Source organism: Chiloscyllium plagiosum, chromosome 13, assembly GCF_004010195.1.
Source record: "Chiloscyllium plagiosum isolate BGI_BamShark_2017 chromosome 13, ASM401019v2, whole genome shotgun sequence".
NCBI classification, from domain to species: Eukaryota; Metazoa; Chordata; class Chondrichthyes; order Orectolobiformes; family Hemiscylliidae; genus Chiloscyllium; species Chiloscyllium plagiosum.
Genome location: NC_057722.1, coordinates 27,302,890 through 27,330,127, shown reverse-complemented (window position 1 = coordinate 27,330,127; position 27,238 = coordinate 27,302,890). Strand labels below are relative to the sequence as shown.

Sequence of the window (27,238 nt, the reverse complement as noted above, 5' to 3'; positions counted from 1 at the left end):
CAGTGCAGCTTGTAGATAGTACGCACTGCTGCTACAGAAAATCGGTGGTGGAGAGAGTGGATGTTTGTGAATGCAGTGCCAATCAAGTGGGCTGCTTTGTCCTGTATGGTGTCAAGCTTCTTGATTATTGTTGAGGCTGCACCTATCCAGGCAAGTGGGGAGTATTCCATCACACTCCAGACATGTGCCTTGTAGATGGTGGATAGGTTTTCAGGGGTCAGGAGGTGCGTTACTTGCCGCAGTATTCATACCCTCTGGCCTGGTCTTGTAGCCACTGTGTTTATATGGTGAGTCCAGTTGAATTTCTGATCAATGATAAATCCTAGGATGTTAATAGTGGGGGATTCAGTGATGGTAACACCACAGAATATCAAGGGGAAGTAGTTAGATTGTCTCTTATTAGAGATGGTTATAGAGTGAGTGAATGTGTGGGGTGAATGTTACTTGCCACTTGTTGGCCCAAGACTAGAAATTATCCAGATCATTTTGCATTTGGACACGGACTGCTTCAGTGTCTGAGGAGTCGTGAATGGGTCTGAACATTGTGTAATCGTTGGTGAACATCCCTACTTCTAACCTTATGATAGAGGGCAGGTCATTGATGAAGTAGCTGAAGATGCTTGGGCCTAGGACTCTACCCTGAGGAACTCCTGCAGAGATGCCCTGGAGCTGACTTAACAACCATCTTCCTATGTGTTAGGTATGGCTCCAACCACCGGAGAGTTTGCCCCCAATACCAATTGATTCCAGTTTTGGTAGGGTTCCTTGGTGCCACAATCGGTCGAATGTGGCTTTGATGTCAAGTGCTGTCACCTCTGGAATTCACCTCTTTTGTCTATGTTTGAACCAAGGCTGTAATGAGGTCAGGAGCTAGGTGGCCCTGGTGGAACCCAAACTGGGTGTCACCGAGCAGGCTATTGCTGAACAAGTGCTTCTTGATGGCATAGGAGAAAGTGGGGACTGCAGATGCTGGAGATCAGAGTTGAAAAGTGTGGTGCTGGAAAAGCGCAGCAGGCCAGGCAGCATCATAAGCCCTTCTTCAGGAAGGCATAAGCCCTCATTCCTGAAGAAGGGCTTATGCCCAAAACGTCGATTCTCCTGCTCCTCAGATGCTGCCTAGCCTTCTTGATGGCACTGTTGATGACACCTTCTAGCACTTTACTGACGATCAAGAGCAGACTGATGGGGCAGTAATTGGCTGGGTTGGAATTGTCCTGGATTTTTATGTACAGGACATACTTAGGCAAATTCCCACATTGTCGGGTAGATGTCAGTGTTGTAACTGTATTGTAACAGCTTGGTTTGAGGAGCAGCAAGTTCTGGAGCACAAGTCTTCAGTACCATTGCCAGAATGTTGTCAGGGCCCATAGCTTTTGAAGTATCCAGTGTCTCCAACTGTTTCTTGATCTCGTGGTATGAATCGAATTGTCTGAAGACTGGTATCTGTAATGCTGGGGACCACTGGATGAAGCCGAGATTGATCATCTGCTCAGCACTTCCGACTGAAGATTGCTGCGAAAACTTCAGCCTTTTCTTTTGCTAAGATGTACTGGGCTCTTCCATCATTAAGGATGAGGATATTTATAGAGCCTTTTCCCCAGTGAGTTTTTTAATTGTCCACCAACATTCATGACTGGATGTAGCAGGATTGCAGCGTTTAAATCTGATCCGTTGGTTGTAAGATCGCTTAGCTCTGTCACTTGCTGCTTATGCTGTTTGGCATGCGAGTAGTTATGTTTGGTGACTTCACTAGGTTGACTCTTTTCCTTAATGTATGCCTGCTGCTGCTCCGCATGGACCTCCTGCACACTCCATTGAACCAGGGTTGGTCCCTGGCTTGATGGTAATGAGTGACTGGAAGATATGCCAAACTATGAGGTTACAGATTGTGTGGAGTACAATTCTGCTGCTGTTGGTGGCCCACAGCGCCTCATTGATGTCCAGTCTTGAGTTGCTAGAACTGTTCGAAGTCTGTCTCATTTAACACAGTGACAGTGCCACACAACACCATTGAGGTTATTCTCGATGTAAAGGCGAGACTTCATCTCCACAAGGACGGTACGATGGTCACTCTTACTGATACTGTCATGGGCAGGTGCATCTGCAGCCAGCAGAATGGTAATAATGAGGTCAAGTATGTTTTTCCCTCTTGTTGGTTTCTTCACCATCTGCCGCAGATCCAGTCTAGCAGCTGTGTCCTTTAGAACCTGACCAGCCTGATCAGTAGCACTGCTGCCGCACTATTCTTGGTGGTGGATACTAAAAACTTCCATTTATTACCCATAGTGTTCAGGGATGTGTAAGTTAGGTGCGTTAGTCATGGGAAATGCAGGGTTATAGAGATAGGGTTGGGGGATGTGTCGGAGTGGGCTGCTGTTCGGAGGGTCAGTGTGGACTCATTGGGCCGAATGACCTGTTTCCACACTGTAGGGATTTTGTATGGAGGGGTTGAATTTTTACTTTCTGTAACGGTCAGGATTGGCTGTGAACAGGATCTAAAAATCGCGTCTGGGACCACAGGTATTCTAGATCCCGAGAGCTCCAAGACTCAGTCTGTCTTTTACATTGGCTGAGGGTGGGGAATGGGGACCCTGCCTGCCTTCAAATTAGACCTTTATGCATGTTAACAGACCGTGGAGGCTGACAGTGCAAGTTTCAAATGTATTTCAGGCAAACCTGAATAGTCCAGTGCATGTTGGTGCATATCTATCAGGTCAAAATTAGGGTGAAGTGAAAGATTATTTAATGCACTCAGACTTATCAGACCTAGGGAACATTGTGCAACATCATGCATATTATTGTTCATTTGGCCAGATAGCTACTCCCCTAACCTTGTTTGCTATTGGCCCTCTGACGTACTATCTGCTCTCTTTAGCAAAGCAGTGATTTCATAGCTATTGTTTTGCCTTTGCCACTAGCACATTGCAGGTAGCTCCTGGCAGTGCCATATCAAATTAGGGCATTTACATTTCAGAACAGTATGTTGTTAACATCACAGTTGCAGAGTGGGGTGGGACTGAGAAATGATCCAGCTTTTGGGTTTTCAATCCTGATTTTAAAATGTCTGTGCAGCGGGGAAAATGCAGCTCATACATCCATTTCTTGTCACTTTTACACAACCCATATTCGCAAGTTTGTGTGTGAGGAGGCAAGTGTAGGATAACAAGTAAAAATGTTGTGGAAGCAAAATGTTTCAAAACAAAAACATTCGTAAAATTAATAATATGTCCTATGTATTTAATTGCATTTGTGCACTACTGTGATGGGTTTAAAGTTGTCATTTATATAGTTGGCCCTAGTTCGTGTTCTTAACCCCCATGACCATTTCTGGAATCCTGTGCTTGTGGGTGCACATGCAGTCAAGATTAGTTTCTGCTCTGATTTTCCTCATAACACTTTAATTATTTGATCTTAGTGGTACCATAGCGAAAACTATCGAATTTAGAAATGTGTCAGTTGATAACTGAAGAACTATTTCCAGGCAAAGAATTATAAAATAAGAGCAGGAAAAGAAGAGAAAAAAGAGAGGAACCAAAAACTCTGCAAAGTTTTTATTGATTATTTTAGATTTTCAATTATATATTTTAGGTTTCATATATTATATTCAGAAACTTTTAATTTTATTTCTTTTACATTTGATGTAGATTGAGCCATTCTTCATCAGTCTTGCCCTGTTTGATGTTCGAGAAAATAGGAAAATATCTGCAGATTTTCACGTGGATTTAAATCATGACAATGTCAGACAGCTGATTTCTGGTACATTGTCAGTGAAAGAAAATGGAGGGAAAAATTCTCCTGTGAAAATATCTGAGGAAGAAAAGTCTGGGGAGCCTCAATTGCAAAAGATCCCAGAAGGATGGTTGCAGTACCCCAAAAAGGTACTAAAATGTGTTTCACTTACTTTTCTATAATTGCTGGATTTTAGCAGGTTGTTTATGATGTGATTCTGCAGCTAATGTTGAAAAACAACTGCAACGACCTTAAAATTAAGGTATAATTAAGTCTCACTCTCTTAAAAACTTGCATTTTTATAAAGTGTTGTTTAAAGCTCAAATCGGTGCATTTGTTATGTTCCAATGTTTGCAAGTTATAAAGGACCTGTGTGTCAATGTGGCATGCCCCTGAATTTACTGTCTGTTGAAATAAGTGTTGCTATGCCAGACATTTTGGTTTTGGTAGAATGTGAAGTGTCCTGTGAATTTGTAAAATTGACATTTCAGGTATAATTTTTTAAAAATTACAGAAAATGCACTTCTTCATCTTCAAGTTCAGGGTTCAGGAGAAATCAGGGATAATGGAAATTGTGTATTAACATGGATTCATTGGCTGTAGAGATACCATATATTTGTTTGATATTATAAAATTGTACTCATGTTGTGGGACTATGTAGAAAATCTGATATTGAAATCTATTAATGCTTTATCTAATTTTGGATTGCCAGTGTCTCTGAATAAAAAGTGGAAATGTTTAAGATCCCAATTTGATCCTCCCTTTTCTCTACCAAAGCATAACGCTCATTCCAAAATTATGGAGACTGTTGATACATACAAACCACATGAATTAGTAGCAGAAGTAAGTCATACAATCCCTCAAATCTGCTCCACTATTCAATAAGATCATGACTGATCTGTTTGCTCCAGGTTTTCCCCTATACCCGGATGGAAATGTAGAACTTGAATCTGAGACTTCTGTTAGGCAAGAGAATCATTGTCCTCATATCACTCTGCTTTCTGTGACAGAGAATCTCAAAGTCACACAACCTTTAGAGAAAGCATTTCTCCTTATTTCTGACCTAAAACAGTTGAAACATAATTTTTACGAGTGATCCCATTTCTGACCCAACCATAAGAGGAAACAATTCACAGTGTCAAGACCATTCAAGATTTTGTATTCATCCATTCTGCTACCTTACGTATGACAGATGTCAAACTAGATGGCCTACAATTTCCTTTGCTTCTCCTCTGTTCCTTCTTGAATAGGTTGGATTTGCTACTTTCGAAACTGATGGACTCAACACCTTCTATGCCATTTACCACATTTTTTAAGACCTAGGATATGTAGGATTATATGTAACTGTCCAAGCTTGTCATACATTCAATAATTACTGTACAGACACAATGCTGCAGGGCACACATATCAGGGTATTTAGTTGTTTATCTAATTTACAAAAAGCGCAATTGGCAAAACAAGTTGAGGGTTCCAACTGGAATTGCCATTGCTATTCACCTCGCTCATGTACAGTCTTAATGATGTGCTTGCACAGGGGCTGTGATTGAGGATTTTAATATAATTGTGATTTACATTTGGTTGTCACCTCATTCTCACATTATGATTATGAGAATATTTTCCATTACTGTCACCTTTTGTTTAGGTATAAATAATAGAAGACACCATGGGAATAAAATTTAACTTCAGAATGGGCATAAAATACACATTGGAGGACTGGACATTTTTAGTTGTTGAAATCAATTTCCTTTCCATTGGCTCCTCTTCTTAGCTGCACAATAGTAACTTGGGATCTCTGCAGGCTACACCAACAGGAATACTGCCCTAAGTGATTGAAGAATATCCTCTACTCAGTCTGTACTAAAAATACATAGTGTACAGGGTTTTCTGGCCATCCCAGACTTCAGATTTGCATATTTAAAGGGTAATCCTGGCTGAAACAGGCTGACACTTTGACTGCCAAGTGTAGTTATTAACGGAACAGCAGGTTTACCAGCCCCTTTTTGGGGTAGATTCCACCCCTTTAATTTCTGTTTTTTTATGGGCTGAAATTGACCCCTGTGGGTTTTCAGCTGAATGCCATTTGTAACTGTTTTCTTGCATTAATCAAAAAGCATATTATAAAAATGATTTCTGATGCATTAAAAATATTTTGATGTAAAAATATAAATGAATTCTAACATCTCTTGGGTATTTTTGTGGTGATATGCAAACATAGACAGTGATAGATGACTTTTGATGGAGGGGGTGCAGATTCCTGTAGCACTAATGCTCAGAAGTGCAATTGTTAATTTTCCTCAGGGCAATTGTTGTTAGAGAAATCTGTGATTCATTAAATGTCCATGTCAGTGATGCATTTTTTATATATTATTTGCTGATTTTTATTCATCAAAGGTAATAAGTGCTGTTTCAATGGCAAAAGGGCTTGTTATTGTGTGACTTACATTCTCCTGTTGTAACGTTTATTAAAGCAAATGTAAATAATTTGATAATTACTCAACAAGTGATACACTTTGCCATGTATTACAATGAAGTGCTAATTTTTACTCCTGAGAGCTGGAAAAACTAGTGTTAAATGTCTGTATGCACAAGAAATCTTTGGCTAGTGAAAGCTTTCATCATGAAATTATGTAAAATTTCTTACTGTTATTGGAAATGACATGAACCAGAAGAATTTCTTCCAATGCACGTATTATGATGCTGGATGGAGGAGAATTTAACTGATCTTTCGAGCATGTGTAAACCTTGGCAGATTGTGCTGTCGTGTTTGAATGCTACATCTGCCAAGACATTTTCCTACTTTCGTTGCCCATGGAAACAGACAAAAATCTGGCAGTAACTGTCTAGACTGTCAGAGTTATTGTCATGCGTTCAAATGTTCTATCTTGCTGTTTTTCTATCTGAGTCATAACTGCATATTTTAATATGGCATCTTCAAGGAAGTACAAATTGTCGACAAACATTATAGCTGTATCTCTGAATTTGCATTTTGAGTTAAATCCCTTTTAAATAAAATATGGCCTTGTTCTTCTCATGTATAGTATGATCCCATTCCAAATCTTGAATTCGAATTCTAATCTTGATTGTCTGCTGAGCTTGAGCCTGAAGCAATTTATGTTGGATTAGGGGAAGGTAATTATCAGGTGGCTAGAAAGTGTATCTTTCAACAAGGATCACAGAATAAAGCTGTCTCCTGTTACCTGAAGAATGAACTCAACCATTTGATAACATTTTTTCTATTTTTGTAGAACTCTCTAAATTTTTCACCATAATCTACACATCATCTCACCTGATCTGCTGTATATCTGATTTGCTGGAATTTCTGGCTCCTTACAAATGCCCCAATCCAAAACCCTGTATCTGGCTTTCTCTCAGCAATTTAGACCTGAAATATTTCTACCTCTCTTTCCTTTAAGGTTGCTTTTAAAACCTACTGTTGGACCAAACATTCAGTCACCCCTCCAAGTATTCCTTTCTCTGGATTATTGTCATTTTTTGTGACGTACTTGCAGTATCTTGCCAAATTGAACAGCATTATAAATGCAGTTTTTATTGGTGTTAGGAGATGAAGAGTTATGTTAAAGATGCTATCCAAATGCACATTATTTTGTTGTATCCCTTCCTAGAAAGTTTCTTCTCTCAGTTAGCTGAACTGTCCAAGACTAACAAGCTCACTTCTTAGCACAGCAATGTAAGATTTGAGATGTGTCATGAGCCAATGAGCAATGTTTAATTGACGGCTGTTATGTCTGTGCCTTTAAATCAATGTGTAAATTTATGAATTATACTTTACATGTAGGCCATTTTCTCTGTATCAAACCCACATATGGACATTGTGCTGGTGGCAAGAATAGAAAAAGTATTAATGGGAAATATTTCCAGTTGTGCTGAACCCTATATTAAGAGCTCGGACTCCAGCAAGGTAACTGTTTATTGCTGTACTGTGTTCATTACTGGTGAGACATTCTTTTACATTATGCAATAGTCTATTAATAAATGGAGGAATAAGCAATAAAGCTCTTCCTGCATAGTTATTAAATTCATATCATGACCTTAACCAGTTTCTTTCCCTTAATGAGTGGATCTGCTACAAAGCCTAAGGAAAATGTTAAATGAAAACCTGATTAATTCTAACGATGCTGATTGAATCAAATGCTTTAGTCATATTTCATCATAAGTTTTTGTGATTATTTTTAACTGTTCCTTGTCAAGACTGCACAGAAGATTCTGAAGACCAGCAAACAGTTTTGCAATAAGTTAGCCAAGTACCGGATGCCATTTGCTTGGGCAGTGAGGTATGTATATTTGACATATGCCGATGAATATCTGGTTGAGTGACTACATATTAGTTATTCATTTGAACACGTGTTAGTGTTTTATGAGTTTTTTTTTAAATTGTGGTTTCTCTTGGGCTACACATTTTAATTGGCACAGTGTTCTTGAACATCCAGGGTTATGTAATGCTCCTGTTGTGAAATGTGTACTGTTAATCTTTTGTTTAAAACTGGGCACAATGTATCACCAGGGATCTAGTGGGAAGACTCGAGGCACAGCCTATAGGGCCCCACTGGCCTCAGCACAATAACGCATTGCAGGAAGTCATGAGGACTGTTAGTAGGCTGCAGACAGGATTTCTTCCATTCACTCGGGCAGAAGTTCAGCAGCAGGAGAGCTACTCGCCAATGCAGCTCTGTAGTCCCAACAGTGTCAGTGACAGCAGTGGCCAGGTCTGTGATGATACATAGTCCCAGCATTCTAGTTCCCAGTTGGAGGACCAGATAAGTGAGGGGAAGCGATTTGACTCACAGAGGGATGAGAAAAGGAGAGTGGGTGTTTTGATAGAGAGCCCCACGAGGTGAGGAAGAGCTGAATGATTAAACATGAGCGTCCAAAGTTGTTGCACCTCCACTGTTAGCATTGCACAGAAGATTCACCCATAATCTTCCTATTTTCTTTAGGAAGTTGCTATACTTGTCCAATAATACCCATGAAACTCACTATAGTCAATTGAACATAAATATTCTTTTTAATGATGCAATAGTGTTAATGATAGATAATCAATCTTTCTTGCACTGAAAATTAACTATTACAAGTGTAAGTTCACTATCCTTCAGATTTTAAATACTTCAGGCATGTTTAAATGTGTAAAATACAAAATTGTTTTGCATTTCTTGTCTTTTCTGTCTGTTTTATTTCTGTCTAAAGAAAAAGGTTTCTTTCCTGCTTTTTATTTCCCTTCCTGGGCTTGATTTCAGATCGATTGCGCCTCTTTTTGTTCATCCCTTCTTCAGCTTCTCTGTGTTCAGCTCCCAAATCTTATTTTTTATTTCTTCTTTCATGGGATTTGGGTGTCACTGGCTAGGCCACAATTTATTGCTCATCTCTAGTTGCGCCTGAAAAAGTGAAGGTAAGCTGCCTTTTTAATTCGCGGCACTCTGTTTGTAAGTAGACCTATAATGCCTTTAGGGAGGGGGATCCAGGACTTGGACCCTATGGCACTGAAGGATGGTTATATTTTTCCGAATTAGGATGGTGAGTGGTTTGGAGGTGAACTTGCGGGTGCTGGTGTAGCCCATAGTTAATGGTACAGCCTTGGGCAGTGTTGCCAAATAGAGAGACCTAGGGGTGCAGATACATGGTTTCTTGAAGGTGGCATCAAAGGTAGACATGGTGGTGAAGGTGGCATTTGGCACGCTTGCCATCATCGATCAGAGCATTGAGTACCGAACTTGGGACCACATGTTACCACCATTCAAGACATTTGTAAGGTCATGTTTGGAGTACTGTGTACAATTCTGGCCACCCTGCTATAGGGAAGGATGTTGTTAAAATGGAAAGGGTCCAAAAATATTTACAGGAATGTTACCAAGACTGGAGGATTTGAGTAATATGGAGAGGCTGGATAGGCTGGGACTTATTTCCAAGGAATGTATGAGGCTGAGAGGTGACCTTATACAGGTTTATAAAATCATGAGGGGCAAAGATAAGGTGAACAACCAAGGTCTTTTCTTCAGGTTAGGGGAGTCCAAAAGTAGACGATATATGTTTGAGGTGAGACGAGAAAGACTTAAATGGGAACTGAGGGGCAACTTTTTCACATAGGAGGTGGTGCTTATATGGAATGAAATGCCAGAGGAAATAGTAGATGCAAGTACAATTAAAACATTTAAAAGTCAATTGGACAGGTACGAGGAAAAGTTTAGAGAGATATGGGCCAAATGCAGGCAAATGGAATTAGTTCAGTTTAGGAAACCTGGTCGGCATGGGCGAGTTGGGCTAAGAGTTTGTTTCTGTGCTCTATGACTCTACGTATCTGCTGCCCTTGCCCTTCTAGATGGTGGTAGTTGTGGGTTTGGAAGGTGCTGTCCAAATAACTTTGGTGAATTTCTGCAGTGCAACTTGTAGATGGCACACACTTTTGCTTCTAAGTGTCGATGGTGAAGGAAGTGAAAGATTGTAGATGTTCTGTCACTCAAATAGGCTGCTTTGTCCTGGATGATATCAAGCTTCTTGGCTATTGGTGGGATGATACTCATCTAGGTAAGTGAAGAGTATTCCATTACAGTCCTGACTTGTCTCTTGTTGATGGTGGACTGATTCTGGGGAGCCAGGGGGTGGGTTACTTTGCTGTAGGATTCCTAGCCTCTGACCTACTCATGTAGCCACAATATTTATATGGCTGGTCTAATTCAGTTTCTTATCAATAGTAACAATCAGGATGTTGATAGAGAGGATTCAGTGGTGCTCACGCCCTTAAATGTCAAGAAGTGATGATTAGGTTCTTTCTTGTAGGAGATGGTCAATGTCTGGCACCTGTTGACACAAAGTTTACTTGCCAATAGTCAGCTCAAATGAGGATATTGTCCAGGGCCTGCTGCATTTGAAAGTGGATTTGATAAGAATATACCCTGTGTGTTTTCCTGTATTTTCCATGCCAATGGTCCCTTAGCTTCTCTGTGCTGCTTTCAGCTCATCCTTTGAGCAACAGATGCCTTGCTGCAGCAGGTTGGAGTCATATCACCTTTGTTAAAATGGTTTACCATAATCCTTGTTTTGTTATGTTGTTCTTTTAGGTCAGTATTCAAAGACAATCAGGGAACAATAGACCGAGACTCTCAATTCTCTGCTCTCTTCAGGCAAGAGAGCAATAAGATTTCTACTGAGGATTTACTGAAATTAATTATGGAATTCAAAAGGTATCAGTGACTTTTACCTGTAATTTGAATATTGGAATTCTTGGAGGGCTAATTAAGTGTATTTAGTTTTTGACCTAATTGGATTCTTTATTTTTCATGCTTGTAGAGCAGATAAAATGACCAAAGTGCAGACCATCCCTGGCAGTCTTGATATCGCAGTGGAATCCGTCCCCATTGAACATCCAAGTATGAGATTTATTTTGTTTGTTGTCATTTTAGAGACATATTTAACCCTCCATTTTAAAAAATTCAACTATAACCTGAGTCACTAAATATTTAATAAGCACTTCACATATCATATCCAACACAAATAGAAAAAGGTATCTACATATATAGTTTTGCTCACAAACTTGCAAATTAAGAAGATGATTGTCTCAAAAATAATGAAACGTGCAAGTGTAGAAATATTTAAAAAAATTAACTGCCTTTTTCCCCACGGCAGATGTTAGCTTTTGGCCAAAGGCCAAGTATCTGTCAGTGCTGTTCTCCAAACATCTGTTGAAGGTGTGCAGTGGATCCCTTGGGTAACTTCCTTGTCAATTTTCTCTCATTTCCTGAGAAGATGTGCTTAACATCTTCCTCACAATTAATCAACCAATGTTGATGTCTTCTTGCATGGGAAATTCCAGTCTGAGAAACACACCTGACTACGACATGGAAAATGCTGTGTGACAACCATCTGCGGGCCACCAGATGTAGACTGTTGGGGCATTTATTCCACTGTTCTTCCAAGGTGTGAAAATCAAACAGATTTATAAAAGACTCCCTGAACACCTTGCTGAGGGAAAAGTCCTTTGGAACTGCACTTGGGATAACTGAACAACAAAAAAGAAAAATTCAGAAAATATGGAGATGAATTTAACAATGGCACATCCTCCCCTGGGGAGTCGAAAGAATCCACTGTAGCACTGTTGTAGGAATCAATTTACCCCATATCTAATCAAAGAAAATTGTGAATAAAGACATATTTTGTTGGATCCTATGGATTTCTCTTATTCTCCATTCTAATACGTGAAGTTTAAATGGATCAATTTCCCCACATTGGAAATGCCTGCAGGGTTAGCCCTCCATTATTCAAGCGTGTGTATAAAGCCTTATGCAAGATGTAAACTCTCTGCACTTCCCCTCCTGTCTGACATGTCAGTATCTCCGCTCAAGAAAGATTGCATTTAATTTGTTACAGCATTGTACTTACCATTACTCCTCGTGCATGATTTATAAAACTTGTTCTTCAACACTGACCATTGCTAGAAAAGTCATCACTTATTGTTAATCCCAATTTGCTTTTGGGAGTGCCAAGCCCTCTTGCTGAATGATGAAAATCCATGTGATGTCATAACGTATTGCCCTGTTTTGTCGCAAAGGCTCAAAAATTGAGTACTTCATCAGTATTGTCTGACATCCACTTTATGAAATCCTGGACATTCCACTGAAGCTTCAAAGTGGCAGCAGAAATGTATTTGTCTGAATTCAGTTGATAAATAAATAAAATAAGTGCTTTGAGGTCTTCCATAATTCAGACAGAATACATTTTAAGAAACAAAATTCTCTCATGGAGTAGCTACAATATTTATTAAGGTAACAAAACGTATAACATTGAGATAAAAGAGAGGTGTGTGGAAGTTAAGTATACTTCTAGAGCTGTAAGAATCAATTGAAATTTCTCTTATAATTGTCTACATTTGGAAAGTAATTGATATGTATCCTAGAAGCATTTATTGAATTTAAAAATGTGAATCAGAGTTTATTCATTTTTCTCTTTTTTTTACTTATTTCTGTTCCTTGCTTCCTAATTATTTCCTTTGTCTCAAGTACCGTCTCCAGTTGGCCGGAGAAGGGTTTATCATTATGATTCTGAAGTAGACAATAGAGTATGACTACATTATTGTAATGCCCTCTTTCCTAGGCCCATTCCTAATTCCTCTCTGTAATAACCTGCCTAAGACCAAGAGTTCAACATTTATTACTTACCATTTTAATTTGACTAATCAGTATAATTTGATAGTTATTTGTAAGGTCTTTGGTTAAACTTGAATTATTGCCAAGAAAATATGGTGCATCTAAGGTGAGTCATTGCTAAGTTATATATATTTTGAAAAATATTGTTTTAAAGCCCTGCTTTTTAAATGGAGCAAGGTGACTGGATTCTTAAGCTAAGTGTACTGGATTCTAAACATTATGTCAAACTTGGATAAAACAAAATAAAAAATAACTTGTTATTCCTGTTTCAGATTGTGTTAATCCATCATATGTGCCTCTTACACCATTCAAGGACCCAAATACATATGAACCTACTGTAGAAGTGGAAGAGTTTGTTCAAGAGTCTGCAAAGTATTCTCTACCATATACAATATACAAAAACCATGTTTATATTTACCCTAAGCATTTGAAATATGATGGTCAAAAGTGCTTTGCCAAGGTAAGGAACACAGCAGAACTTGCAATGTTTTACACCTATACCCTTCACATCAAAATCTGCTTTCGGGGACTATGATTTAACTTTTTTTCAGAAAGAAAGAAAGATCTGATCATCAGTATATTTTTACTGCAACGTGTAAACCTGGAGTTTGAAGTCTTTGGTTATGTTCTTGCTCATTAGCCTCATTTTCTAACACGATGTACAAGGAGGCAGTTAAATTAATCTGGATTTGTCACAAGAATTCTGCTGGTCTCTGCTACTATCGGCTTGGGAAGGATAAATTCACATATCTGTGTTCATTCCATGTGGTTATTCCAGTGACCTATAAACCCTGAACTAGAATGTTAGGCAACATACTTTCTATTATTTCTGAAGTAAAGACATTGCTTCCAAACTCTCCTGCATGTTGGTATCGTCTGGGTAATGTTGCTAAACTCTGTTGATTATGTAACTTCCTTACTATGCTATCCGAGTAATTGAAATGTCAGTCTTAATCCATTTTGCAGCCACAATTAAAGATAGGCTGGCAGGTGGCACATGTCTCAGGAGATTTTATTATTATTTTGATGTACATATTGAACAAACAATTGAAGAATTTACTATTCGAAATCTGTTTTTCCCCTGAAAGTTATACTAAATCAATACAGTTCTATGTTAATGTAATTGCTAGTCATTTTCACCAGCGTCGTGTTTCTGACTAAGTACTCCCTTATCCTGTAACTGTAAAATTTTAATCTTGTTAAACATTAGATTGGCTTTCTTGAGCATGTAACTGCTGACTTTTAGACTTTTAAAAATATCTTTTTGGGAGATCTGGGTATGGCTGGCAGGACCGGCATTTGTTTGTCATCCTTAATTGCTTTTGACCCGAGCCATTTCAGAGGGCAGTTAAGAGTCAAATACCTTACTGTGTTACTTTAGTCACAGGTAGATCAGACCAGGTAAAGAAGGCAAATTTCCTTCCCTAAAGAGCCCGTAATTTTTACAATAATCATTTATAGTTATGGTGGTCACCATGGCTGAGACTCACTTCACATCTCAGATTTATAAATTGAATTCAGATCCTACTAGCTGCTGTGAGAGTTTCAAACTTCTACCCCCACAGCATGAGCCTGCACCTCTCCAGTGACATTGCCACTGCACCACTATCCTTGCAAATACCTGGGATGTTTTCTGAAAGAGTCTTTTGTCGTACACCATGCATCTTTGAGAGAAGTTATTCTCAATTTGTTTGTGGAATCCCAGTTTTCTGTGAAACACTTACACAGTTTCCATTTCTGCAGGCAAGAAATCTAGCGGTGCGCATTGAGTTCAGGAGTTCAGATGGAGAAAGTGCTCAACCGTTGAAAGTAAGTATCATTGGCAGTGTGCTTAATTGCTGTAAGAAGATGCACAAAATTCCGTAAGTGTAAGACACAGTGGTTTGATCATCCACAGTACTGATTTGTCGGTCTCAACCTCATTGTAGCATAGAGGCGCTGAGTGTGGGGTTCATGCCAATCTGTCACCTGTGGGAAAGAAAGCAGAGCAGTGAGTCGTTCCTGTGTCTGAGAACTATCATGCCTCTCAGTTACAGGTGGCACATAGCCTGGGATGGTTGTCAATAAAATTAAAGATTAGCATCAAGTTTATATCTGAAGTTAGTGTGCCATTATTGACTTTTGACTGTAATGAAAGTGAAGTTGGTGAAAGGCCATCTTTCCTCACTCCACTTCAGTGTGACACCTGAAATGTTTTGATATCTAGTCCTTATTCAGTTCCTTCAGATCAAAGCATGAGGGTCATGCACAGAGGGCAAAGATGAGTCTGCTGACAGGGAGCTGCAGTCAGGGTTATAGAGACAAGTGATTCTAGGTGGGGCCCCCAAGGACTGGCAGTTGGCTTGAGGTTTCTCTTTGCCCATGAAAACAGAGCTGTTATTTTTGACTACATCAAAAAAATAAATTCAGTTTAAACCTCTTGGGCTATTTGTTGAACAGTATTGGCAGTTCTGTTAATAACTACTGACTGTTCAACTGCTTGTGACAATCAGAATCCTAGAACATGTTCAGGTCTTCGGTGGCACATTTATGCAGCTTTTCAATTGTTTTACACAGATAGGCTGCTTGCCCATTCACAGGAATCTATAAAGCACACCTTGGACAACAACACAGTGGCTATGGCCTTGGTCGATATTTTAAATGAATGGTTTTGTATGAGTAGTCAGCAATTGGAAATGATCCCGGTTTGCTTTATTCCGTCGTTTCAAAAGAGAAGAAAGATGAAAATATTTCTGATCTGAGCTTCAAATCCTATTTTATCTATTGAATGAATCAAACTGCGTTATAATGAACTGCGGGACATAAATCTAATGAGTCAAATGGTGGATGAGATTCATGTACCTGTTATTCAGAGCTGTTTCTTTTATTTTCAAAAAGGTTATTTTAGATTGTTCTTACTTTTTATAACAGTGCATTTATGGAAAACCAGGGAAATCGCTGTTCACTACTGCAGCACAGACAACAGTTCTACATCATTGTCAGAATCCTGACTTTTATGATGAGGTACCTTCATTGAAAATATTTGATTAAACTGTATTTAAGTTACTGGTAAATATGTTTGAAGTGCAGACAAAGGAAATAAAACACGTGAGTTCACTAAAAGACTGATTTTATTTTTAATTGGCACAACTGATTATTTACAATACATTCTCCAGAATTTAGACTCTGGTTCCTATCTGGTCTGAACAAAACTGTTTTTGCAAAATCTTGTGAGGAATCTGTACATGAGCCACAAAACAGTCTACATTATGTGATTGTTAATTAATTGGTTACTGTAAAATCAGGAAAATCGTTTGCACCAAATTTTACACTAATGGGAAAGGATAATTTTATCATCCTATTTGATCTTAAGTTTTAATTTTGATTGTAATACATATAATTGTGAAAATTAGATTTGCTGGTGCACTTTGTATTTGAAGCCAGTGTTGAGAATTGACAAAGTAACTAGTATGATAATTTGCATTATCAGTTTTTAAGAATATGAGTTTAATGCTTTAATCAGATAACCTTCCAAACGTTTGTTTCGTTCATTCTGATAAGGCAAAAGTAAATTATTTGTACCTTAGACTAGTGTTTATTGGTAATGGGTTATAGCTCACCTCAGTGAGTTGCTGTGGTTACATGCAGTCATACATATATGTTTTAGTCAGGAGCCATGGATGGTGATTGGATTGACTACAACTTTCTTTGCGTCACGTAGCTCACTTGGAATCTCTCCCTAGTTTTGCCTGCTATTTGCATATGTTAGAAAGATTTTCAGTTGATACTTGACCTATTTGGTTTTAATAAGAACACTTTCCGTCATCGTTGAGTTGCGAGGTGGGACTCAGACTTAGAGCTCCTGGCTCAACTGCAATTCATTGCAGTGCATTACCACCAAATAAACCAAGTTCAGATCAGGCTAATTCTTAGCATTAGAAAACTGGGCTGTGAGGAAAATTCAGAGAAATATTAACACTTAACACTCAGAAAACGACAATTAAGAGGAAATTGCAAAAGCATATATGGTAGTTAAATGTACATGAAATGTAAACCTGGAATGCTGGTTCACATTAAACTCCAATAATTGGTTAAAGGAAAATTTGAAACTGATTTCAGTCCATTCCTCTTCAGCCAAATAACAATCAGCCATTAAATAGATTTTTGAAATCCTAAAATAATTTTTTAAAAGTTGCATTTGGCTTATGTACAGATTTTATTTGATATGGTTAATTACAATAGGATGATTAGACTTGCTCATTTGTATGTACCTTGTGATCTTGTGAATGTTGCATTCCTGGTTTGACAGTTTGAGCAATCAGTTCATTCTACAGTGAACTGAAGACCTAACCAAAAGCTGCTTATAGTGGAAACGATTTGTCAGCATGGTATTCACATTTTGAACTCTTTTTGGTATTTCCATTACTCAGGTGAAAATTGAACTTCCCACTCAACTGAACGAGAAACATCACATTCTTTTTTCATTTTATCACATCAGCTGTGACCTTGCTACAAAAGGTGGTTCCAAAAAGAAGGAGGCATTAGAAACACAAGGTAAAATGTATTACAGTTTAATAAAGCTTTTTTTTTCCCCAAGGATTTTTTTTTTTGCTACTCTTTGCAAGTGAAGTTTCACCTTTTTTGTAGAAATGTTTTGTTTCAAATCCTCATCAAGCATTATTACCATTTGGTAACATGATGCAGGGCAGAAATTCACCAAAGCCCCTGAAGGTAGGACCTTTCAAACTGATGACATGTGCTCATCTAGAAGGACTAGGGCACCCATTTCATGGAAATACCATCACCTGCAAGTTCCTCTCCAAATCTCTTACCCGTCCTGGCTTGGAGATATATTGTCATTCCTTCAGTATTGCTGGGTCATAATTATGGAGTTTCTTCCCCAAGAGCAGTGTGATCAATGACTGCAGTGGTTCAAGAGGCAGTTAATCACTACCTTTCAAGTGCAATTAGGGATTGGCAAACAAATAGGAGCTCAGCAAGCCATGTCCAAGTCCCTTGATTGAGTAAAGCAAACCTATTCAACATTCTGCGAAAATGTTATCAGGTTAGATTGAAGAGAAAATAAAAACCCATGAGCTATAGCCAAAACCTCACACACCGGCTGTACGCAATATTCACACAAGGACTCACTTTTATATAGTGCCCCATGGACAGCTCTACACATAAAGATATACATTTCTTGGTAGTTCTGAACCAACATTGATGAAGGTCAAGCAGAATTTGATGCAAGTCAGGATACAGGAAGCAGAGTGTTGGTTGAGTTGAAACTTACGATGGGTGGAATGTGGTGGGTCAGTAAGAAAGCATAAGAATTGGTAAATCGGGAGATAATAAAAGCATTGATGAGGATTACAGCAGCAGCTGGGCTGAGCCAGGAGAGTTGATATTAGTGAATGGCAAGTCGGAGATCTTTGTAATGGAAGCTCAGCAAAGGTGGTGGAGAGTTTGATTCAGCGTGAAACAGGGGCCAGGGAAGCATATGCAGTTAATAATTAGGGAAAGATTTTGTTGTGAGACAGGAGACAGTGTATAGCGATTGTAACAAGGTCAGCCAGCTGGACACCATAGAATGAGTTATCTGATTGGGGCTGTTAATCTTGTCCAATCTAGGAGCCCTGGCTAACAGATATAAGCAGGAGTTTTGGAGATTCTGACACTTGAGGTGCTGACTCTGACAAGGCTGTGCCAAAGTCAAAGACTTTCCACATGTAAATAAGGGGTGACTTAGTGACATGATACTGGCCTCTGTGGAGTTATTTCGCAATGGCTTCAGTTTTTTCAATTTCTAATTAAAGGAATGTTAGGCTAATTCAGGGTTGAATGTTAAACATGCAGTCAAACAATGTTGAGGGCATGAGTTGGTGAAAAGAGGAGCTGCTGATGTAGAGCTGGGTGATGGAACCATACAAATGATACCTGATGTTATGTATTCATGGCTTGCTAGACGTCAGTGTGTAGATCAGAAAGAGGTGGCCAAGGACAAATTATAATGGGAGTCTGAAGGTAGTAGACAAGGGGAAGAAATAGAAGCTATTATAGGAGATAGTTTATATTCAGTCATATTAAAACAAAGCACTATAAGAGCTGGCATTGGTTTCCTATGTCCTTGAATAAAGGATTACATATTTTCCATATTGAGGCAAGAATATGTAGCTATTTCCTCTGTTGTTGAGTCAAAAGTATAAAATAATAATAATAATAATAATAAAACATTGTTACTGTTAGAATTCCTTGTACAGGTAATGCAACAAAATACATGGAACTTTGTGACATCTTATGGCTGCATGAAGCATTACAATCTTGTCTGTTCTTTTTCCAAATAGTTGGATATGCCTGGCTACCTCTATTGAAAGATGGCAGACTTGCTTCTCAAGAACATTCTTTACTTGTAGCAGCCAGCCTTCCTCCTGGTTACCTTGGTAATCAGAACGTAACACCAGGAAAGGTAACAACAATTAAAATGTATCAATCAGCCTGACACAATACAAGTAGTTGTAGGATCCTCTTGTGGCATGGTGGTAGTGTCCCTACCTCAGGGCCAGGAGTCCCAGGTTTGAGTCCTACCTGCTCCAGAGGTGTGTAATAATATTTCTGAACTGGTTGATTAGAAAGATAGATAGAAGTGGTCAATTATGTTTTCCTCATTGGAAAGAGTTAAAGAGCTGAATTTTGACTGGGTTAAAGTGTCAGAAATCTGTTACCCACCATCGCGCCCCCCCCCCCCAAAACTCTAGTCATCTCGTCTCCAGCTTGAAATGAAAATGGAAGATGGTGGGTGACCAACATAGTCCAGGAAAGTGGGTTGAAACTTAAAGTATGGTTATGAGGCTGTGGCCCTTTTTTTTTTGTCATGCAGATTTACATACTTTCTTGCTGTTGGCCAGATTTCCTGAGCCCAATAACACAGCAGCTTCTGCAAAGCGTGGATTCAGAAGGCAAGTGCTTTTAAACTGATCCCTTGGATCTGTACTTACCAATCAGAGGCTCCTCCATCTTCCCTCACCACCCCACCAGGATTTTTGCTGCCTCTGAAATCCAATAGCAACCTTCACTCAACCCTGAATGACATCCAGGCCTGATTCCTTGCCCGATCAGGCTCTGAGGCCTCCAATAACCCCACTCCACTATCCCACCTCCCTCCCTTCAACAGAAGAACCAATCATCAACCCACTGCCTGGTGCAGTAGCCATCAATGACTGGCTTCCTGACTAACCCAAGGCTCAGCTAACAATCAAATTGGGCCTCTGGGTGGGAAATTCTCGACTGATGTCACCAACATGGTCTGGAATTAAATGCCATTGTTTCGGGGACTCCTAAGAGATAAATTCCACTTGCCCTTCTGACCAAACTGCCTCCTGACAGTTAGGTTAATAAAAATTCTGCTCGTAGTGCCACCTTTGAATATGTACAGGAGTGGAAAGGGTAAGGTGCAACTTGAAGATATCCTTTTGCCGATCATTTAAGACCACATTTCAAGTCTCTGACACTGGGTTTGTGTCAAACTACCAGAATACATTGGGTACTCAAAATGATTTCTGTGCTGGATCAATTGCATCCAAGGCATTATTGACATTGGGCCTTGGGCCAGTGAGCCGTGATCATGTTCACGCTGGCATAGATGCTTTGAATGTCAGGCCAGTTTGTCATTGCCATTATCACTGAGTTCTGTCTAGGCAAGGGAAATGAAGCAGTTGGAAGTGAGAGAGGAAGCAGCACTCCTGTAATTTGTGTTTACATGTTACTTCTCTGCAGGCTAATGGATCTGATATTAAGTGGGTTGATGGAGGAAAACCACTCTTCAAGTTCTCTGTGCATGTCGTCTCCACAATCTATACTCAGGTAAGAGTAACCTACTTGTTTAAAATTTGTGTGTAATGCTTTATAGTTCTGCTTTATATTTAAAAGTAATGAGAAACAAATGTTGATTTTTTTAAATAAGTCTCCTAAATGAATTTAAATGGATAAAAGATGAGTCAGGAGCAGCATGTTTTCCCAACCAGTGCTGACTACAAGACTTTGTCTCTGCGCAAGATTACCTGACTAGGAAATCGGCTTATTAGTTGACTGACGACTGACCTATCAGCAAATGAAGAGCCCATGATTATTTTTGCTTTTTATTAGGAGGAAAGACTGAACAACTTTTTTCAGGAGTGCCAAAAACAAGAAGGCATGGGGTTGCAGCCTCCATCCTCAGACTTTGTCAACTGTGTAGAGGTTTGTGTAGTTAAATCAGCTTCAAGATAAAAGAAATGCATAGTGTGACATTTGAAATGTTAAATTTTCTTTATTACTTCATCCAATGTTACATGGCTGGGGAACTTAAACCTTAATTTTGCAATAAGCACTGTTTCTGAACAAAAGCGAGCTGCCAATTCATGTGTTAACTGATAGATTTTAAAAGTAATTCAAGTACTTCCGAGTAGATTGTGGTGCTAAATAGTAATATTAACATCTGGTTAAATATTGTATAAATATTAATCCAAAGTAGACCTCTGTTTAATTAGTTGGGGTTTTTGCGGATGGCTTATCAGAAATATTTTGATTCTTAAGCTGTTTCTGATCATTTCAGGGTCTACTTGGCATTGAAAAAATCCACGTGATTGTACATTTCCTTCCTATACTGCTGAATCAGTTACTCTGCATCCTGGTACAGCATGATGAAAATCAAGTTACTACTGCCACCATCAGGTAGGAATGTATGAAAAATATCAAGTAGAAAAATAATAGTTTGAATTCAAGCATGCAATACATTCAAGCTTATCCGATAAGCTTTTAAATGTTTAAAATTCAACTTTGACAATACACTTGTGTACCCTGATCTCTCAATTTTTGAGACAATCATAGCACTTAGGTAGGAATGAATGATAATTATTTCAAAATTTAACATTCAAATCTGGCTGTAATTAGATTTCAAAAAAATGCATTTATTCATTTTCACTGTGTAATGAAAATGCTTCATATTTAATGTTTTTGTGGTCCTGAGATTGAAGGCTTATGGAGATGCAGGTCAATGACAAGACATCTTTGATTTTTTTTTTAAACAAGGCTTTTCTTGGAAATCATAGTTATTGGTCTTTGTCACTTGAATTCACTTCAGGAAAATCACTTGTCTGCCTTACAACTGGGTTTTATGGCTGTTCTGTTTGAACAGTGATTGGAGTCTTGGAGTTTATGTTTGGATTTTCCAGTTAAGGAACGCCTACTACAAAACAAGCAGCTCATTTTATATTCATGTCTGGGAAAAATCTTTGCTGTGAGATCAGAGAGAAATCTGCCTCTTCTTCTGGAAGAGTAATTGCAAGAACATCTTGATATTGTATTTTCTGACCAAACTGTGTCTAACAAGGCTCCAGACAATCTTTTATGATTACTGACTTGACCATGCATGTAATCATACCAGATGGCAGATTGAAAGACTTCAGACTCTTCTATGCCCAAGCCAGCATGAACATGATGGTCCAAATGGCCTCTTGTGCTGTAACCTTACTATGATTCTTGCAAGTCAAGGTGCGAACAGAGTACAGGTAGCAGCAAAATATATATCGCCATCATGTGGACTTAGTGGTTAAAAATCTGTTACAAAGATTTTCAACCAAGTTTAGCTTCTGGCCGCAAAAGGTTTAGGCAATTCATAAAACAACAAACTATAGTATTTATTGATGGACGTTTTGTATGTGGAAACACTTTTGTAATTTCTTTCAAAAATATTTTAAAGTGAATCTCTGCAGAGAGAGATCTCTTGACATATTTTTTTCCTTTTACCTGCAGTGTGTTTGTGCCTGTGTTTTGGGTTGTTTTGAGGGATAAACATTTATATTTTAACATTAGAAATTGCATGTATTAATTAAGTTTACAAATTCGTTGAATAGATTTTCTTTCATAATAAATTTTAAATAATTTGTTCACAAGAGATGTTAAATTAAATTAGTAATTTGTATATGGCAGAAATATCTGGTTGAAAAGGGTTTGCAATATCACTCTGTGTACTAAAACATTTCCTTTCTGTTTTTAAGGGCAATTGTTGACACTGTTGCTAAGTGCCATGAAGAGCAATTAAACATTCACCTCCGCTCATATATTAAGGTACAGTTAAAATTTTAAATCAGTACATACATGCAAGTGAGATAGTACCTCCTTATTCAGTATATGTCTGCATGTCCGTGTCATTTAAACATAGTAATTCTCTCAGCACTGCTCAAGGTTTGTCATTGACTGCTCACTCAAAGGGGAATTTGAAAACTATGTGAGCAGTCATTTTGGTTACTGAAAGAGACATGGTTGCATATTGAGTGAGCAGGTATGTTCTTCAAACTTTGAAAATGTTGTATTTGTAACATGAATTGTTGTTACTTTTTGTAACAAATTCAGTGTTGCCATTGACACCTTGATGAATTCAATACAGTCAATTGCTCCCATAAGTGGCTGAGGCATTTTTTTTTATAAGTCTTGACTACGATCAGTATACATTATACCGTAGCGTAACTCAAGAGTTGTAGCAATATTACTTGCTGCTGATCCGACTAAAATATATGGGAGTTTTAGGCAGATTTATTTATTTCTTTTTCTAATATTTTTAAAGTTGGGCAAAAAGCTCCTTGAAAATCCTTGGGATCTGCCTTTGAGAAGAGACAAGTTATCAAACTAATAATAAACAGAACTGAGTGGCCTTTTAAAAATATTTAATTTTCAATGCTAATTTCTCTATTTACTAGTTTATCTGCTGGTCATACATGAATATGAGCTTGGATTTTCCCTCTGCATTTAGTGCTTTGCCATTCTTCAAAATGACTGGGAAGAAAATTACTGGGAAACAAAGAATTGTAAAATCTTTGCCTTGATGCTCTGACAACTAGGATGCAAGAGTGGCACAGATGTTACATGAATGATATAAATCTTCAAAAATAATGGACATGCTGTGCTAAAAGCATCAAGGATTAGTAATGCGTGTACTTAATTAATGAGGAGGTATTGGCCTTGTGGTATTATCACTAGGCTATGAAACCAATAACTCAGCTAATGTTCTGGGGACCCAGGTTCAAATCCTGCCTCAGCAAAGATGGAATTTAAATTTAATAAAGAATATGGAATTTGTTATCTAACGATGACCATGAAACCATTGTTAATTGTCAATGACAAACCCATTTGGTTCACTAATGCCCTTACCTGGTCTTGCTGACATGTGAGTCCAGACCCACAGCAATGTACTTGACTCTTAAGTGCCCTCTGGGAAATTAGAAATGGGCAGTAAATATTGGCTGAGCCAGAGATACATACATCCCATGTGTGAATTTAAAAAATGTTAATTTTTGAATGTTGTTGCCTCTATTTGGTACTTGAAGCTAACAGTAGGTATCTTGACTTACCTTCCACAAATCTTCTTCATGCAGTTTGTTTTCAAGGCTGAAGTTTCTGAATTGAAGCAGCAAACAATTCACGAAGTGCTTTTGAAAGGTATAACCAAGGTCCTGACATCTACTGATGCCACTGATGTTAAACATTTGCTAAAGGCAAGTCTTGAATTGTAACCAATTATATTTTTGTCAATGTATTTGTGTCCAGATAATTTTATTATATTCAAATATAAACTATATTAAATACTGTTAATAGCAGACTAATTGAATCCTCGAGTTAAATATCTTTAAAGTAACTTGATTCTTGGCATATTAAACATATATTCAATGCATCTTGAGTGTATTTGAATAGAACTTGGAAAAGTCCTATCTGAATGCAGATATATTTGGTGAGGTTACATGGAGGACAGATGCATAGCATTAAATTCACTTCAGTGGATTCTTGCAGTTAAAGGATTTTCTTCTTCCTCTGCAGAGCTGTGAATTTGTCAAATTAATGTTGAGCAAAAACAGTTATCGATAAATCAATCATTTCTTTAAACGGGGAGCTGGATACATTTTTCTTTGCGAATGGCAGTGTAGTTTTGTTCAGGAATGAGTTGATTTGTTGAATATATTGTTTCTGTAGCCACTGATTACTCAGTCATGAGATACAAAGAACCAGACACAATTAGTATGGATTGTGAGGTTGGAGATTTTGTTTTACTAGCTTGCTGGCAGAACATTTCATGTACTTTTTTTTGCAACTTCTCTTGAGCTTCTTTTTCATAGCAAATTGAATTTATTTCATCATCTGAGAGTAAACTGAATAGACTACTCCTATCTTATTCCTTTATTTTAAAATTAAGAACAAACACTAAGTTTAAACCTGTAAATTAAAGATTAATTTAATTTCCTTGAGCAGTCTTCCTACATTGCTTTTGTAATTTTTCTATAAATATGGTTTCTCTGTCCTAATGCAATAAAATTAAACAGTTTTAAAAAAAAATCTTAAGTATCCTTTTGTGCATCTGTTCACTTTCAGTAGTTTTGTTTGAAGTAAATGCTATGCTCCTATTGGGTTTCAGGCTGGTTGGAGTTTCAGTGGTAGGTCAATATGAGAGGATCAGAATTAACTGCCTGTAAAGATGGTGATCCACTAAGTTTCAAGTCACTTGAACCATGCACATCTCTTTTGTTCTATTTACCTCAGCAGTGCCTCAGCTTTAAAACTATGATCCATTGTTGCTCAGCATATAAACCATATTAGAAAGTCAACAAAAGTATGATCAGGAATGAATATTAATCAAATTTAATATAATTACAGTTATGACTTGTTTGCATCATTGAGGGTAAGCTGTGTGAACTTTTCTTCCAAAGTTACATACTCGATTTTTTGGGGAAGTTTAATAAACTATCCTTGATAGTTTCCAGGTTGGTTTTGACCAATTTTGATATTTCCATTCTGAAGTTTTACCATCTCCCAACGTGTTTGTGTTTTTATCATTCTGTTAGTTATAGACAATAGACAATACTGATTACCCACCTATTGTTTTACAGCATTTGTGGTTCTTCTTTGAAATTGTTACAAAGTCAATGGTGCACTATTTGGTTGATGATGATAAGAAGCTGAAGGTAAGATGACATAAGTGAAATAGACAATCAGAAGTTATCAGTTGCAAAAGATTGTTTAAAAATATCATGCAACTTTTGATTCAATTGCACATAAAAGCTAGACAGTAACTCATTATCCCTAGCTCTGAAGTCACAAGTTTCCATATTGTAACAGTGGAGTTTATCACTGAGCCACGGAAAGCAAGAGGAGTTCAAACTTCCATAAGAGTAACCATTAACATGGAGATTAATAAGGAGAAATAATTTGACATAATTTCAAATGTTTAAAATGTAAAAAATCTAAAGTATTACTGACTTTATGTTCAAGTGATATGCAAAATTACTATTTTTTTCTCTATTGCATAGTTGAAGCGTACTGAAAGGTTTCCATCATCCTTTCATGACGTAATGGAAAGGCTGATGTTAACCCTGGGGGAACTAATTTACAAAAAATTCAAAGAAGCAGAAGAGGAAACCAGGGAGGCGAACCATTACCTTGCCAAGTTTGTAAAGGTACTTGCTTTCTCAGTCTAAAATGTTTCAGAAAGTCTATTCAGAAACAAACTCTCAAATTTGAATCATAGATGAAATGTAGTTAGGGCTGAACACAGGTAGAAATGTTTTTTTTAGTTCTTTTGTCCTGGTTTTTCCTCATCTGCAACCTTTTTAATTTTTCTTTTCAAAGAATTATCCATTTTCATTCGAAAGCTGTAGTGAGCACTGATTCTGATGGGATCTCATGGTCTTGAAATTCAGCCCCATTCATTTATAAGTGTGTGTTGTGTGCAATCCTGTAGCTAAATGGTGTGGGGCCTGAGATTGAGCTAATTTTAGGCCCTGAGCAGGACTTTTTTTTAGGATTAATAGCAGTGACAGGCAACTCATTCATAGATCATACTTTGTTTTCCATCCTTTTAATCAGCTTCTTCTCCCTATTACCACATTAACGTTAACAGCCAGTGCTTTAATTTTAACAAAAACCCTTCTGAGCAGCACTTGATCAATCAGAATTTGAAAATCCATGTTCTCAAGATTGCATTTTGTTTGCAGATACTCCACTTGTTAAATTGATCAATACATTTTTCAGTCACAATCGACTTTTAACATTCATACTGAATGTCCTTAATTAACTGAAGCCACACACAGGTGAAATTTATCTATAAATGGTCCCTGGAAGCTTACCCTCTGCTACTTTTACTTTGCTTGATCTATATTTCACCATTTTTAGATCAGAAATGTGATATTTGCCAAACCTTAATAACCAACATCCTTATTTTAACAAAGAAACCATACAGTCAAAACATTGACCTCTACTCTATCTGCAAATTTGTCTCTATTATTTTCTGCTTTATGTTTCTAATTTCTTCCCAGTCCCACATTTCATGTTTGAAGAACCCATGTCAAGAATTATGT

General features: G+C 37.9%; 1 protein-coding gene across 9 annotated transcripts in view; it reads left to right on the top strand.

Annotated features, from left to right (window-relative positions):
- The window catches only part of dock10 (dedicator of cytokinesis 10), a 333,676-nt gene that overhangs the window by 219,018 nt on the left and 87,420 nt on the right, over nucleotides 1-27,238 (top strand). For all 9 annotated transcript variants that reach the window (XM_043702107.1, XM_043702105.1, XM_043702109.1 and 6 more), the window contains 17 exons: nucleotides 3,645-3,878; nucleotides 7,526-7,648; nucleotides 7,939-8,021; nucleotides 10,800-10,922; nucleotides 11,029-11,108; nucleotides 13,154-13,341; nucleotides 14,625-14,690; nucleotides 15,792-15,884; nucleotides 17,291-17,414; nucleotides 19,205-19,326; nucleotides 20,634-20,720; nucleotides 21,003-21,095; nucleotides 21,451-21,569; nucleotides 22,895-22,964; nucleotides 24,269-24,388; nucleotides 25,772-25,846; nucleotides 26,192-26,338. In XM_043702107.1, coding sequence (XP_043558042.1) covers nucleotides 3,645-3,878; nucleotides 7,526-7,648; nucleotides 7,939-8,021; nucleotides 10,800-10,922; nucleotides 11,029-11,108; nucleotides 13,154-13,341; nucleotides 14,625-14,690; nucleotides 15,792-15,884; nucleotides 17,291-17,414; nucleotides 19,205-19,326; nucleotides 20,634-20,720; nucleotides 21,003-21,095; nucleotides 21,451-21,569; nucleotides 22,895-22,964; nucleotides 24,269-24,388; nucleotides 25,772-25,846; nucleotides 26,192-26,338 — 1,947 coding nt within the window. The remainder of the gene's footprint in view (nucleotides 1-3,644; nucleotides 3,879-7,525; nucleotides 7,649-7,938; nucleotides 8,022-10,799; nucleotides 10,923-11,028; nucleotides 11,109-13,153; nucleotides 13,342-14,624; nucleotides 14,691-15,791; nucleotides 15,885-17,290; nucleotides 17,415-19,204; nucleotides 19,327-20,633; nucleotides 20,721-21,002; nucleotides 21,096-21,450; nucleotides 21,570-22,894; nucleotides 22,965-24,268; nucleotides 24,389-25,771; nucleotides 25,847-26,191; nucleotides 26,339-27,238) is intronic.